The 16,452-nt window shown below is 40.4% G+C and overlaps 1 protein-coding gene and 2 pseudogenes across 2 annotated transcripts; 2 read left to right on the top strand and 1 right to left on the bottom strand.

The window, feature by feature from the left end:
• Positions 1–6: 6 nt before the first annotated feature.
• On the bottom strand, positions 7–539 carry LOC117084627 (annotated as a pseudogene). The gene has a single exon (XR_004437554.1). The product of XR_004437554.1 is annotated as a sorting nexin-6-like (transcript).
• Positions 540–553: 14 nt separating this feature from the next.
• On the top strand, positions 554–1,300 carry LOC117084611 (annotated as a pseudogene).
• A 5,843-nt stretch (positions 1,301–7,143) lies between these two features.
• On the top strand, positions 7,144–15,679 carry LOC117084595 (putative zinc finger protein 730; the record flags this gene model as incomplete). Its single annotated transcript, XM_033213288.1, has 3 exons — positions 7,144–7,294; positions 8,111–8,206; positions 15,636–15,679. Coding segments are annotated over 3 exons (291 nt in total), but the record flags the coding sequence as incomplete, so codon positions are not given.
• Between the last annotated feature and the right edge of the window lie 773 nt (positions 15,680–16,452).

The following is a 16,452-nucleotide window of genomic DNA, read 5'->3' as shown; positions in this document are numbered from 1 at the left end:
TTTTTATTTTTCCTCACACACTCAAATCTTGATTATATTCCAAGAAGACATGGAAATTTAAATATTTTCTCAAAATAGGATGTGCTGTCACATGACATAGAAACACTTCATGCATCGCAACTATCTTCTTGAATATTCCCAAATATTCAGCTTCCAGTTCCTGTTTCGTCTTTGTGAATTCTTCATTTGTCATTGACCCTTATTCTCCAAGCTTCTGTACTTTTTCCCTTGAAGCATCAAAATCAGGTCTTGGTGGTGCTGGTGAAATGATGTAACCTGCATAGTCTTCATTTTTAACAAAGGAAGTGCGATGCCAGATAAATGGCTTGTGTTGCTGAACAACAGAAAACTCATTTTGTTTAAAATTTGGCAATAAACTTTTTGTGTGAACAGTGAATTTTACTTTATCCCACTCACTAAGAGCATCAGAGATGTCCACCTGCAGAGGAGGATCACTTTGAAGATCTACATTTATTGCTTTAAGTCCACAGTTCTCTTCCCGAGAGGAAGTCAGGGCCATCATCCAAGTCTTCCATCATGGCTGCTCCCCAGGATGATAGTTTGTGTAACAAACAGAGATATTGTCAGATTGCATACATCCATATAGAATAGGACATGATAGTATGCACAGCATATGCACGTAAACTGCCAAAATGTGATGTGAAGATTGGCCTAAGCAATTACACTGCAGCGTATTGTACTGGCCTGCTGCTGGCCTACAGACTCCTCAGTAGGTGAAGATCTGTGACCTATGGCATGGACAAGATCTGTGAAGGCCAAGTGGAGATGACTGGCAATGAATACAATGTGGAAAGCACTGATGGTCAGCCAAGTGCCTTTACCTGCTATTTGGGTGTAGGCCTTCCCAGAACTACCACTGGCAATAAAGTTTTTGTTCCTGAAGAGAGCAGTAGGTGGAGGCTTGTTTATCCCTCACAGTACCAAACAATTCCCTGGTTATGATTCTGAAAGCAAGAGATTTAATGCAGTACTACACCAGAAGCACATCATAGGCCAGAATGTTGCAGATTACATGCACTACTTAATGAAGGAAGATGAAGATGCTTACAGGAAACTGTTCTAGCAATACATAAACAAAAGCGTAACTCCAGACATGAAGGAGATGTATAAGAAAGCTCATGCTACTATGTGAGAGAATCCAGTCTATGAGAAGAAGCCCAAGAAAAAAGTTAAAAAGAAGTGGAACCATCACAAAATGTCCCTTGCTCAGAAGAAAGGTCGAGTAACTCAAAAGAAGGCAAGCTTCCTCAGAGCTTATGAATGGGCTTCTGAGAACTAAACCAAACAATTTTCAATGAGGCTTTTTCAGATGAAGAAAATTAACTTATTGACAGCAAAATTTAAAAAGAAAAATTAAATTTATAAGCAGCAAAACATTCAAGAGATTACTTGGGTTCTGTTAAAAGCACTCAGTTTTAAAATGGAAACAGAGCATTAAAGTTTGGAAAATTTGCAGCCTGACAATGCAATAGAATAGAAAAGCTCATTTTTTGGAGGAGAAATTAAGGTAGCTGTGGGAAAAATGTCTCCAGGTCATGACAGACAGAGGTCTTCTCCACAGCCCCTTCCATCACAGGCCCAGAGGCCTAAATGAAAAAGATGGCTTTATGGGTCAGGTCCAGGGCTTCCCTGCTCTGTGAAGCCTAGGGACTTGGTACCCTGTATTCCAGCCACTTCAGTCATGGCTAAAAGGGGCCAAGGTAGAGCTCAGGCTGTTGCTTCAGAGGGTGGAAAACCCAAGCCTTGGCATCTTCCATATGGTGTTGAGATTGTGGGTTCATGGAAGTCAAGAATTGAGGTTTAGCACCCTCCACCTAGATTTCAGAGATATACAGAAACCCCTGGATGTCCAAGCAGAAGGCTGCTGCAGGGGTGAAGTCCTCATGAGAACTATCTGCTAGGGTTGTACAGAAAAAATGTGGTGTTGGAGCCCCCACACAGAGTCCTTACTGGGGCACTGCCTAGTGGAGCTGTGAGAAGAGGGCCATTGTCCTCCAGATTTCAGAATGGTAGATCCACTGACAGCTTGCTTCATGTGCCCAGAGAAGCCACAGACACTCAACACCAGCCCATGAAGGCAGCCAGGAGAGTCTGTACCCTGCAGAACCACAGGGGTGAAGCTGCTCAAGATGATGGGAACCTAGCTTTTGCATGATCATGACCCAATGCAAGACATGGAGTCAAAGGAGATCGTTTTGGAGCTTTAAGATTTGACTGCCTTGCTTGATTTTGGACTTGCATGGGGCCAGTAGCCACTTTGTTTTGGCCAATTTCTCCCCTATGGAATGACTGTATTTACCCAATCTTGTACCCCCATTGATCAGGGAAGTGACTAACTTGCTTTTAATTTTACAGGCTTATAGGCAGAAGGGACTTACCTTGTTTCAGATAAGATGTTGAACTGTGTTGGCCGGGTGCGGTGGCTCAAGCCTGTAATCCCAGCACTTTGGGAGGCCAAGACGGGCGGATCACGAGGTCAGGAGATCGAGACCATCCTGGCTAACACGGTGAAACCCCATTTCTACTAAAAAAAAAAAAAAAAAAAAAACAAAAAACGAGCCGGGCAAGGTGGCGGGCGCCTGTAGTCCCAGCTACTCGGGAGGCTGAGGCCGGAGAATGGCGTAAACCCGGGGGGCGGAGCTTGCAGTGAGCTGAGATCCGACCACTGCACTCCAGCCTGGGTGACAGAGTGAGACTCCATCTCAAAAAAAAAAAAAAGATGTTGAACTGTGGACTTTTGAGTCGGTGCTGAAATCAGTTAAGACTTTGGGGTACTGTTGGGAAGGTATGATTGGTTTTGCAATGCAAAGACATTAGATTTGGGAGGGGCCAGGCTGGAATGACATAGTTTGGCTGTGTCCCACCCAAATCTCATCTTGAATTGTAATTCTCACAAGTCATGGTAAAAACATGGTGGGAGATGTTTCAATTATGGGAGTGGGTGTTCCCTGCACTGTTTTTATGATAGTGAATGAATTTCAGAATATATGATGGTTGTAAAAATGGGAGTTTTCTTGCAAAAGCTCTCTCTTTGCCTGCCACTATCCATGTAAAATGTGACTTGCTCTTCCTTGTCTTTTGCCATGATTGTGAGGCCTCCCCAGCCACATAGAACTGTAAGTTCATTAAATCTCTTTCTCTTCCCAGTCTCCAGTATGTCTTTATCAGCAGCGTGAGAACAGACTAATAAAAACTAGCAACTGAATAAAAGGTTGAATTATGCATCATATAGTAGGTAAATAAATGTGTGCAAAAAAACTTGGGCTTTATTTCGGCCACATTCTTTATATTGTTGTGACTTTTGGTGTTTTTACCTGAAGGACTATTTATGAACAGAAGCGTTGTTATTATTATTTGTATTTCTTTTACCTTACTAAAAAAACATATTCATCTTTTAATAAAATTATCCTAGGAAACCTTAAATGATTTTTTTAAATGGCTTATTAGTATATGTTATAAAATTGACAGGGAAGTGGCTATAAAAGGTTTAAATTACACAAACTCTGAGATACAAATTTCTCTTAGGTAAGCTTAGGATAAACAAAACTGGAAATACCCCCATTGGCGTAGAGAACCAAATTCTTGCTAGGGTCCACTCCCTGTCCCAGTCCTGTTCAGATTCACCCCTTTTGAAGGCCTTATTTAGGTCTGGCCCTACCCTGGAGTCTCACCTCACAGAACTGATTAGAAAAGATCAGTTTTGGGTGATGAATCCTGTTCCACTTTTAGAGCTGGTGCTCACAATTTTCTGAAACAGAAAAGCAGATACATGAGAAATATAAAGCATGAATTTTAGGGTCTTTTTAAAATTATTAAAACCAGTGCTGGGCCGGGCGCGGTGGCTCAAGCCTGTAATCCCAGCACTTTGGGAGGCCGAGACGGGCGGATCACGAGGTCAGCAGATCGAGACCATCCTGGCTAACACGGTGAAACCCCATCTCTACTAAAAACAAAAAAACTAGCCGGGCGAGGTGGCGGACGCCTGTAGTCCCAGCTACTCGGGAGGCTGAGGCAGGAGAATGGCGTGAACCCGGGAGGTGGAGCTTGCAGTGAGCCCAGATCGCGCCACTGCAGTCCATCCTGGGCAACAGAGCGAGACTCTGTCTCAAAAAATAAAAAATAAAAAATAAAAAATAAACAAATAAAAAACCAGTGCTTGCAGAGACATTTTATTTAGCAACTTGTTTTCCATTCCTGCAGAGCTAGTAGTTGCTCCCCAAGCCACAAGAAGTAAATATAAACACAATAAAAATTCCTGTAAGTTATATTATACTCTTCATTTCTCTATTCCTCTCATCTGTTTATGTTTAGCTTTTATTCTACACATTTTTTAAAAAGGTCAATGACAGTGAAACAGAAAAAAAATCTGGGTCATTTTTCTAAATACTGGGAATTATTGAACACTTGGTATCAATACACAGTGTGTTATTAAGATTAAATCCTGTAATGTGCTATCACAGTGCCCTGCAGCATCTTATTGAGCATGTAGTACTTGAATAATAAACATTGCATTACTACATGTGTACATGTTGTTTTCTAAATGCAGATTTAAACATTGTTGCTTTCTAAATTCAAAAACAAAAAAACAAACAAAAAACATTGTTGCTTTGTTTCTTCTGTAAACTTAAAGCTGGCAAAGATTATAATACTTTAAGGTGGAGATTGGTTGTCCTTATTTATACCAAAAGTATTTGTGTTGTCACAAGACTGCTAAGTGTAAGGAACTTGGAGCTGTGCCTGCTTGCTCTAACTAATGCTAATAATGACCCCAGGTGGAGAAACATCAGCATTGATAGAAAACTTGTTTATAACACCCATTCATGTACCCTTTCAAAACCTGCAGAATCACATTTCATAGAATAGGGTCAAAGTTACCAAGTGATTTGTAATCTTGTTAAAGCTGGGGAGGCAATGCTTAAATGGTTATAATCCCAGGCTTCTAATTAGAATCATGTGACTCAAAGTTGAGGCCAGAATCAAATATGAGGGTTCAAGATACATTTATGATAATTAATTCTCACCTTTGCATTAACAGGTGGTCCCAGAACCTGTTCTGTTTGGGTTTCTTAGGAACCGGGCAGTGTGGCCCACATTTTTATTACTGTAGCAGAAATTGCTGTTGTCTTTGTCAGGGGAGGACACCTGAGGACAGGAAAGGAGAAACTTGTATTTTTACATCTGTGGAGCAGCTTGTTGTTCCTGATTATCTTCTGTTATAAAGGACAGAAATGGGTAGAATTTTTCTGTATTGGTCCTGCCTACGAGTGTGGTGGTAGCAGGTAAAGATGTGGTGCTTACATCTTTCAAGGCATATTCTCCAGATGCAGATGTAATTTTTTTCAGAAATCTCATCTGAGAAGAAATTCCAGAGAAAGAGGAGAAGATAAAGAATGGATTTTTTTTCAGCTAAACATGCCTCGGAGTAAGAGTTCTGTCCATTCTGCCTGCTAGAATGCCATGCCTTTAGTACTTAAAAAACTTTAATTCTCTACTTGTGCTTTTCCTCTTAAATGAGTTTGTTGTAGCTACATTTTAAATTCTTATAATTGTCAAGGATCTCTGAAAAATATTTCTTTCCTATGTACCAGAGCCTTCTCTACATTCTGTACATCATGGCTTCTTATATGCCATGCAGTATTCTCACCATGAATTTATAATCTGCATCATTAAAAATGTTCCCTTTGTGGCTGTTGAACATGGGACGGTGTGGATGCTCAAGATTCCTATTGGGGAAAGGCTGGGTTCTTCATAAAAATAAAGACCATTTAATGTTGAGCTTCTGTCTCTGTTCTCCATCAGTTCTGTGTAGAAAAGGATGAAGAAAATGCTTATTTAAACAGGATGGCATTTATTACCCAGTAAGTTCTGAAAAAAATTATTAGGAGATACTTGTTCTCCAGGGTGCTAAAGAAAGACTATTTAAAATAACTATTAACTATTAACAATTATAGAACATGGGAGATATCTGTATTTTGAACTTTGCATAAAACTGATGTTTCTTTATAGTTAAATTCAGGCTGTAATTTACTTTTGGAGGGCCAGTATTACCACAGTGATGCTGTGTCCTGTGTGCATCAGCACATCATAAAAATTGTCTTAGTCCAGTTGATATTAATAACTCACTTGATTAATGAAGCTCTCTGACAGATTTCTTCAATATGGAATTAATTATTTCTCTCTTCATTAGTAAGTTTCTTTATGCAGCTGATGTACAGAAAGCATCACATTTAATCTGGCAGCTGCCCTTCTTTCTCATGTTTTCTTTGTCTTTATCTGCCTTTGGAAAATGAAAGCTCTAATGTTTGTTACAGGCCAGAAAAACTGGAAAAAAAGACCACAGACTCTTCCAATTACTCCAATTTGACAAAATAGCCTTCTTAGGCCATAAATATTGGCATCACTGGTGATCTTGGTTTTTTTGTTTGTTTGTTTTTCAGACAGAGTTTCGCTCTTGTTGCCCAGGCTGTAGTACAAGGGCACAATCTTGGCTCACCACAACCTCTGCTTCCCAGATTCAAGCGATTCGCCTGCCTCAGCCTTCCCAAGTACCTGGAAGTACAGGCATGCGCCACCATGCCTGGCTAATTTTGTGTTTTTAGTAGAGACAGGGTTTCTCCATGTTGGTTAGGCTGGTCCGAACTCCCGACCTCAGGTGATCTGCCTGCCTCAGCCTCCCAAAGTGTTGGGATTACAGGCATGAGCTACCACACCAAGATCCAGAAACTCAGGCTTTATTCCAGACCTTCTGTCACAGACTGCATTAACAAGATCTTCAGTTTATTGTACACATTAAAATTTGTGCAGCACCTTCTAACTCAGTATGACTTTTCCATCTGAAAAGTTTATACAACTCTTTCTGTATGATGTAAATATAGCACTCAAAAATGTACATGTTACTGTTCATGTCCTACTTCATCATCTGGAAAAGTATCATATATACACTGATATTTTGGATCTTATGCCACTCTCTTTTCTCGGAGTTAGAGTATACGTGAGAGAATATTTCTGTGTTGAAAGTTATTAGATAATTTCAGTCACCCCTATAAGTAAGACCCAGTTATCTTTACTCTTATTTCACCTTGAGTCAAATTTAAAATTCTGCCCATGGCCACTTGGTAAATATGTGTGTGTGTTTATGTGTTTCAGGGAGCGTTGACATTTAGAGATGTGGCCATAGAATTTTCTCTGGAGAAGTGGCAATGTCTAGACACTGAGCAGCAGAATTTATATAGACATGTGATGTTAGATAACTACAGAAACCTGGTCTTCCTGGGTGAGGATAACCTTAATACACAATTGCTAATATACCTTATAAGTTTCACTTATTTTTGTAAAAGTGTTATGCTTTCGGATCCTGGGTTGTTATTTTTTGTTGTTGTTTGTTTGTTTGTTTGTTGTCTTCAGGATTTGTCCATGTAGAAAATAATTTCAAAATGTTTTATTTTGACCTTTACTTTCCACTTTCCTGAGCTGATTTGTTTTCTTCAGTCTAGATTAGGGTTAATTTTAGAAATTTAGTTGCAACTTATTATTGCCCACATCTTAAAATTTCATTACCACTACCAATTTTTGAATTAGTACGAGGTAGTTAAATTAAAAACCTATAAAATTAAAATATTTTAAAATATTTAGCAATTTTTCTTTATTTTTTAAATTTTTTAATTTTTTTGGAGACAGAGTCTCTGTCATCTAGGCTGGAGCACAATGGCACAGTCTCAGCTCACTGCAACCTCTGCCCCCTGGGTTCAAGTGATTCTCCTGCCTCGGCCTCTTGAGTAGCTGGGACTACAGGCATGTGCCACCACACTTGGCTCATTTTTTTATATTTTTAGTAGAGGCAGAGTTTCACTATGTTGGACAGGCTGGTCTCGAACTCCTAAACTCACTCTGATCCACCTGCCTCAGCCTCCCAAAGTGCTGGGATTAAAGGCATGAGCCACTGTGCCCAATATATTATAGAAATTTGTTATAAATTATTATTTTGGGTTTAATTTACTAGAATATTCCATTACATTCTCTTTACTGAGAGCATTACTAAGTTGGTAATTGGAGAATATGAGCAAAATTCATGTTATTTTTCATAAAACAGGTATTACTGTCTCAAAGCCAGACCTGATCACGTGTCTGGAGCAAGAAAAAGAGCCTTGGAATGTGAAGACATATGATATGGTAGCCAAACCCCCAGGTAGGTGAGAGTAAATACAATAGACAAGACTGAAAATAAATCTACATTTAAAAAAAAAAACAAACCAGTTTTAAAAATAATTTGGGAAGCTGTTTTACAAAGGAAATTGTTTCTGTTTCTTTTTATTTATTTTGCTTTTAAAAACATTTTTTTTCCTCTCACATAGAAGCATCTTTTGCTTTATCTTTATTCAATCTCTAAAAATTCTTGTTTCCCTTTGGTAATCTTACTTAAAGTTTACAGTGAGAGCTAAAGTCCATTTCATGGCATATAATAGACTGCACAATCTGACTCCTTTTCCATTGTTTCTGGAAACACACAGATATTTGCATAATTCTGAGAAACTTTATGTCGAACTATTTTTATTTTATTTTTTTTTTATTTTTTTATTATACTTTAAGTTCTAGGGTACATGTGCATAATGTACAGGTTTGTTACATATGTATACTTATGCCATGTTGGTGTGCTGCACCCATCAACTCGTCAGCACTCATCAATTCATCATTTATACCATGTATAACTCCCCAATGCAATCCCTCCCTCCTCCCCCCTTCCCATGATAGGCCCCAGTGTGTGATGTTCCCCTTCCCGAGTCCAAGTGATCTCATTGTTCAGTTCCCACCTATGAGTGAGAACATGCGGTGTTTGGTTTTCTCTTCTTGTGATAGTTTGCTAAGAATGATGGTTTCCAGCTGCATCCATGTCCCTACAAAGGACGCAAACTCATCCATTTTTATGGCTGCATAGTATTCCATGGTGTATATGTGCCACATTTTCTTAATCCAGACTGCTACAGATGGACATTTGGGTTGATTCCAAGTCTTTGCTATTGTGAATAGTGCTGCAATAAACATACGTATGCATGTGTCTTTGTAGTAGAATAATTTATAATCCTTTGGGTATATACCCAGTAGTGGGATTGCTGGGTCATATGGTACATCTAGTTCTAGATCCTTGAGGAATCGCCATACTGTTTTCCATAATGGTTGAACTAGTTTACAATCCCACCAACAGTGTAAAAGTGTTCCTATTTCTCCACATCCTCTCCAACACCTGTTGTTTCCTGACTTCTTAATGATTGCCATTCTAACTGGTGTGAGATGGTATCTCATTGTGGTTTTGATTTGCATTTCTCTGATGGCCAGTGATGATGAGCATTTTTTCATGTGTCTGTTGGCTGTATGGATGTCTTCTTTTGAGAAATGTCTGTTCATATCCTTTGCCCACTTTTTGATGGGGTGTTTCTTTTTTTCTTGTATATTTGTTTGAGTTCTTTGTAGATTCTGGATATTAGCCCTTTGTCAGATGAGTAGGTTGCAAAAATTTTCTCCCATTCTGTAGGTTGCCTGTTCACTCTGATGGTAGTTTCTTTTGCTGTGCAGAAGCTCTTTAGTTTAATTAGATTCCATTTGTCAATTTTGGCTTTTGCTGCCGTTGCTTTTGGTGTTTTAGACATGAAGTCCTTGCCCATGCCTATGTCCTGAATGGTACTACCTAGATTTTCTTCTAGGGTTTTTATGGTATTAGGTCTAACATTTAAGTCTCTAATCCATCTTGAATTAATCTTCGTATAAGGGGTAAGGAAAGGATCCAGTTTCAGCTTTCTACTTATGGCTAGCCAATTTTCCCAGCACCATTTATTGAATAGGGAATCCTTTCCCCATTTCTTGTTTCTCTCAGGTTTGTCAAAGATCAGATGGCTGTAGATGTGTGGTATTATTTCTGAGGACTCTGTTCTGTTCCATTGGTCTATATCTCTGTTGTGGTACCAGTACCATGCTGTTTTGGTTACTGTAGCCTTGTAGTATAGTTTGAAGTCAGGTAGTGTGACGCCTCCAGTTTTGTCCTTTTGACATAGGATTGTCTTGGCAATGCGGGCTCTTTTCTGGGACCATATGAACTTTAAAGCAGTTTTTTCCAATTCTGTGAAGAAAGTCATTGGTAGCTTGATGGGGATGGCATTGAATCTATAAATAACCTTGGGCAGTATGGCCATTTTCACGATATTGATTCTTCCTATCCATGAGCATGGTATGTTCTTCCATTTGTTTGTGTCCTCTTTGATTTCACTGAGCAGTGGTTTGTAGTTCTCCTTGAAGAGGTCCTTTACATCCCTTGTAAGCTGGATTCCTAGGTATTTTATTCTCTTTGAAGCAATTGTGAATGGAAGTTCATTCCTGATTTGGCTCTCTGCTTGTCTGTTAATGGTGTATAAGAATGCTTGTGATTTTTGCATATTAATTTTGTATCCTGAGACTTTGCTGAAGTTGCTTATCAGCTTAAGGAGATTTTGGGCTGAGACGATGGGGTTTTCTAAATATACAATCATGTCATCTGCAAACAGGGACAATTTGACTTCTTCTTGTCCTAACTGGATACCCTTGATTTCTTTCTCTTGCCTGATTGCCCTAGCCAGAACTTCCAACACTATGTTGAATAGGAGTGGTGAGAGAGGGCATCCCTGTCTTGTGCCAGTTTTCAAAGGGAATTTTTCCAGTTTTTGCCCATTCAGTATGATATTAGCTGTGGGTTTGTCATAAATAGCTCTTATTATTTTGAGGTACGTTCCATCAATACCGAATTTATTGAGCGTTTTTAGCATAAAGGGCTGTTAAATTTTGTCAAAAGCCTTTTCTGCATCTATTGAGATAATCATGTGGTTCTTGTTTTTGGTTCTGTTTATATGCTGGATTACGTTTATTGATTTGCGAATGTTGAACCAGCCTTGCATCCCAGGGATGAAGCCCACTTGATCATGGTGGATAAGCTTTTTGATGTGCTGCTGAATCCGATTTGCCAGTATTTTATTGAGAATTTTTGCATCGATGTTCATCAGGGATCTTGGTCTAAAATTCTCTTTTTTTGTTGTGTCTCTGCCAGGCTTTGGTATCAGGATGATGTTGGCCTCATAAAATGAGTTAGGGAGGATTCCCTCTTTTTGTATTGATTGGAATAGTTTCAGAAGGAATGGTACCAGCTCCTCCTTGTACCTCTGGTAGAATTCAGCTGTGAATCCATCTGGTCCTGGACTTTTTTTGGTGGGTAGGCTATTAATTGTTGCCTCAATTTCAGAGCCTGCTATTGGTCTATTCAGGAATTCAACTTCTTCCTGGTTTAGTCTTGGGAGAGTGTAAGTGTCCAGGAAATTATCCATTTCTTCTAGATTTTCTAGTTGATTTGCGTAGAGGCATTTATAGTATTCTCTGATGGTTGTTTGTATTTCTGTGGGGTCGGTGGTGATATGCCCTTTATCATTTTTTATTGCATCTATTTGATTCCTCTCTCTTTTCTTCTTTATTAGTCTTGCTAGCAGTCTGTCAATTTTGTTGATCTTTTCAAAAAACCAACTCCTGGGTTCATTGATTTTTTGGAGGGTTTTTTGTGTCTCTATCTCCTTCAGTTCTGCTCTGATCTTAGTTATTTCTTGCCTTCTACTAGCTTTTGAATGTGTTTGCTCTTGCCTCTCTAGTTCTTTTAATTGTGATGTTAGAGTGTCAATTTTAGATCTTTCCTGCTTTCTCTTGTGGGCATTTAGTGCTATAAATTTCCCTCTACACACTGCTTTAAATGTGTCCCAGAGATTCTGGTATGTTGTATCTTTGTTCTCATTGGTTTCAAAGAACATCTTTATTTCTGCTTTCATTTCGTTATGTACCCAGTAGTCATTCAGGAGCAGGTTGTTCAGTTTCCATGTAGTTGAGCGGTTTTGATTGAGTTTCTTAGTCCTGAGTTCTAGTTTGATTGCACTGTGGTCTGAGAGACAGTTTGTTATAATTTCTGTTCTTTTACATTTGCTGAGGAGTGCTTTACTTCCAACTATGTGGTCAATTTTGGAATAAGTGCGATGTAGTGCTGAGAAGAATGTATATTCTGTTGATTTGGGGTGGAGAGTTCTGTAGATGTCTATTAGGTCCGCTTGGTGCAGAGTTGAGTTCAATTCCTGGATCCCTTGTTAACTTTCTGTCTCATTGATCTGTGTAATGTTGACAGTGGGGTGTTGGAGTCTCCCATTATTATTATATGGGAGTCTAAGTCTCTTTGTAGGTCTCTAAGGACTTGCTTTATGAATCTGGGTGCTCCTGTATTGGGTGCATATATATTTAGGATAGTTAGCTCTTCCTGTTGAATTGATCCCTTTACCATTATGTAATGGTCTTCTTTGTCTCTTTTGATCTTTGATGGTTTAAAGTCTGTTTTATCAGAGGTTAGGATTGCAACCCCTGCTTTTTTTTTTTGTTTTCCATTTGCTTGGTTGATCTTTCTCCATCCCCTTATTTTGAGCCTATGTGTGTCTCTGCATGTGAAATGGGTCTCTTGAATACAGCAAACTGATGGGTCTTGACTCTTTATCCAGTTTGCCAGTGTGTGTCTTTTAATTGGACCATTTAGTCCATTTACATTTAAGGTACATACCGTTATGCGTGCACTTGATTCTGTCATTATGATATTAGCTGGTTATTTTGCTCATTAGTTGATGCAGTTTCTTCCTAGCATCCATGGTCTTTATATTTTGGCATGTTTTTGCAATGGCTGGTACCGGTTGTTCCTTTCCATGTTTAGTGTTTCCTTCAGGATCTCTTGTAGGGCAGGCCTGGTGGTGACAAAATCTCTAAGCATTTGCTTATCTGTAAAGGATTTTATTTCTCCTTCACTCATGTAACTTAGTTTGGCTAGATATGAAATTCTTGGTTGAAAATTCTTTTCTTTAAGAATGTTGAATATTGGTCCTGAACCTCTTGTGGCTTGTAGAGTTTCTGCCGAGAGATCTGCTGTTAGTCTGATGAGCTTCCCTTTGTCAGTAACCCAACCTTTCTCTCTGTCTGCCGTTAACATTTTTTCCTTCATTTCAACTTTGGTGAATCTGACAATTATGTGTCTTGGAGTTACTCTTCTCGAGGAGTATCTTTGTGTCATTCACTGTATTTCCTGAATTTCAATGTTAGCCTGCCTTACTAGTTTGGGGAAGTTCTCTTGCATGTTATCCTGAAGAGTGTTTTCCAACTTGGTTCCATTTTCCCTGTAACTTTCAGGCACACCAATCAGACGTAGATTTGGTCTTTTCACATAATCCCATATTTCTTGGATACTTTGTTCATTTCTCTTACTCTTTTTTCTCTACACTTCTCTTCTCACTTCATTTCATTCATTTGATCTTCAATCTCTGATACTCTTTCTTCCAGTTGATCAAGTCGCTTTACTGAAGCTTGTGCATTTGTCACTTCGTTCTCGTGTTATGGTTTTCATCTCTATCACTTCTTTTAAGGACTTCTCTACATTGGTTATTCTAGTTGGCCATTTATCACATATTTTTTCAAGGTTTTTAATTTCTTTTAGCTGGTTACATAGTTCTCCCTTTAGCTCTGAGAAGTTTGATTGACTGAAGCCTTCATCTCTCAACTCATCAAAGTCATTCTCTGTCCAGCTTTATTCTGTTGCTGGCAATGAGCTGCATTCCTTTGGAGGGGGAGATGTGCTCTGATTTTTTGAATTTCCAGCTTTTCTGCACTGCTTTTTCCCCATCTTTGTGGTTTTGTCTGCCTTTGGTCTTTGATGATGGTGATATACTAATGGGGTTTTGGTGTGGGTGTCCTTTCTGTTTGTTAGTTTTCCTTCTAACAGTCAGGACCCTCAACTGCAGGTCTGCTGGAGTTTGCTTGAGGTCCACTCCAGACCCTGTTCACCTGGATATCAGCAGCGGAGGCTGCAGAAGATACAATATTGCTGAACAGTGAGTGTTGCTGTCTGATTCTTGCTCTGGAAGGTTCGTCTCAGGGGTGTACCCAACTGTGTGAGGTGTGAGTTGTTGATCTGCACCTAGTAGGGGATGTCTCCCAGTTAGGCTACTCAGGGGTCAGGGACCCACTTGAGCAGGCAGTCTGTCCGTTCTCAGATTTCAACCTCTGTGCTGGGAGATTCACTGCTCTCTTCAAAGCTGTCAGACAAGGGCATTTACATCTGCCAAGGTTTCCGCTGCTTTTTGTTTAGCGATGCCCTGTCCCCAGAGGTGAAGTCTACAGAGGTGGGCTTCCTTGAGCTGTGGTGGGCTCCACCCAATTCGAGCTTCCTAGCAGCTTTGTTTACCTACTTAAGCCTCAGCAATGGCAGGTGCCCCTCCCCCAGGCTCGCTGCTGCCTTGCAGTTAGATCTTGGACTGCTGTGCTAGCACTGAGAGAGGCTCCGTGAGCATGGGACCCTCTGGGTCAGGTGTGGGATATAATCTCCTGGTGTGCCATTTGCTAAGACCCTTGATAAAGCACAGTATTAGTCTGGGAGTTACCCGATTTTCCAGGTGTTGTGTGTCTCAATTTCCTTCAGGTAGGAAAAGGAATTCCCTTCCCCCTTGCACTTCCCAGGTGAGGCGATGCCTCGCCCTGCTTCAGCTCTTGCTGGTCGAGTTGCACCCGCAGACCAGCACCAACTGTCCGACACGCCCCAGTGAGATGAACCCAGTACCTCAGTTGAAAATGCAGAAATCACCCATCTTCTGTGTCACTCACGCTGGGAGTTGAAGCCTGGAGCTGTTCCTATTTGGCCATCTTGGGCATGCCCCCCAGACAACATTCTTTTATGCCTCCTTTTTAGTTATCCCCACCTGCCCAGTTCCCTTATTAGGTCAAGACATTTTAACAAAATTATCTGCTACCCTGACTATTCCTGGACGGCAGCCACATATTGCTGCTCTTCTCCCCAACCCAAAGCCTCCTTCATGTCTTCCTCTTGTATACCCCCCACCTTAACCCACAAGTATAGGACACCTCTAATCCCTCCCTGGCAACCAATCACACACACATGACTGTCCCATTAAAACCTAATCACCCTTATCCTGCTCAACACCAGTATCCCATCCCTCAACAGATTTTGAAGGGATTAAAGTCTTCCAGAATCTTTGCCTTATCAACCAAATTGTCTTGCCTATCCACCTCGTGGTGCCAAACCCATATATTCTCCTATCCTCAATACCTCCCTCCACAACCCATTATTGTGTTCTGGGTCTCAAAGAAAGCATGTTTCTCAAAGATGCAACAATTATGCTGATAAGACAGCTAAAGAAGCAGCCAGTATTCCTACTTCTGTCCTCATGGTGAGTTTTTCTCCTTCTCATCAGTCATTACTCTCCCACTGAAGTTTCCACCTATCAGTCCTTCCCCACTCAAGGCAAATGGTTCTTGGACCAAGGAAAATATCTCCTTCTAGCCTCACAGGTCCATTCTATTTCTTTTCTTTTCTTTTCTTTTCTTTTTTTTTTTTTTTTTTTTTTTTTTTTGAGATTTAGTCTTGCTCTGTCACCCAAGCTGGAGTACAGTGGTGCGATGTCGACTCACTGCAAGCTCCACCTCCCAGGTTCATGCCATTCTCCTGCCTCAGACTCCAGAGTAGCTGGGACTACAAGTGGCTGCTACTGTGTCTGACTACTTTTTTGTATTTTTAGTAGAGACGGGGTTTCACCATGTTAACCAGGATGGTCTCAATCTCCTGACCTTGTGATCCACCCACCTCAGCCTCCCAACGTGCTACGATTACAGGCATGAGCCACCACACCTGGCCTTCTGTTATCATTTCATAACCTCTTCCATGTAGGTTACAAGCCACTAGCACATCTCTTAGTGCTAGTTTCCTTTCCATTTCCTTTCCATTGTGGAAATCTATCTTCAAGGAAATCACTTCTCAGTGTTCCATCTGCTATTCTACTACTCCTCAGGGATTTTTCAGACCTCCTCCCTTCCCTACACATCAAGCTCAGGGATTTGCCCCTACCCAGGACTGACAAATTAACTTTACTCACATGTCCCAAGTCAGGAAACTAAAATACCTCTTGGTCTGGGTAGACACTTTCACTGGATGGGTAGAGGCCTTTCCCACAGGGTCTGAGAAGGCCACTGCAGTCCTTTCTTCCCTTCTGTCAGACATAATTACTCAGTTTGGCCTTCTCACCTCTAAACAGTCTGATAAGGAACCAGCCTTTATTAGTTAAATCATCCTAGCAGTTTCTCAGGCTCTTGGTATTCAGTGGAACCTTCATACCTCTTACCATCCTCAATCCTCAGGAAAGGTAGAAAGGACTAATGAGCTTTTAAAGACACACCTCACCAAGCTCAGCCACCAACTTAAAAAGGACTGGACAGCACTTTTACCTCTTGCTCTTCTCAGAATTAGAGCCTGTCCTTGAGATGCTAAAGGTACAGTCCATTTGAACTCTTATATGGACACACTTTCTTGCTCAGCCCCAACCTCATCCCGGACACCAG

Source organism: Trachypithecus francoisi, unplaced genomic scaffold, assembly GCF_009764315.1.
Source record: "Trachypithecus francoisi isolate TF-2019V2 unplaced genomic scaffold, Tfra_2.0 Contig00500, whole genome shotgun sequence".
Classification (NCBI taxonomy): Eukaryota; Metazoa; Chordata; class Mammalia; order Primates; family Cercopithecidae; genus Trachypithecus; species Trachypithecus francoisi.
Note: the sequence above shows the minus strand (reverse complement) of the source record. Positions and strands in the feature narration are given on the sequence as shown.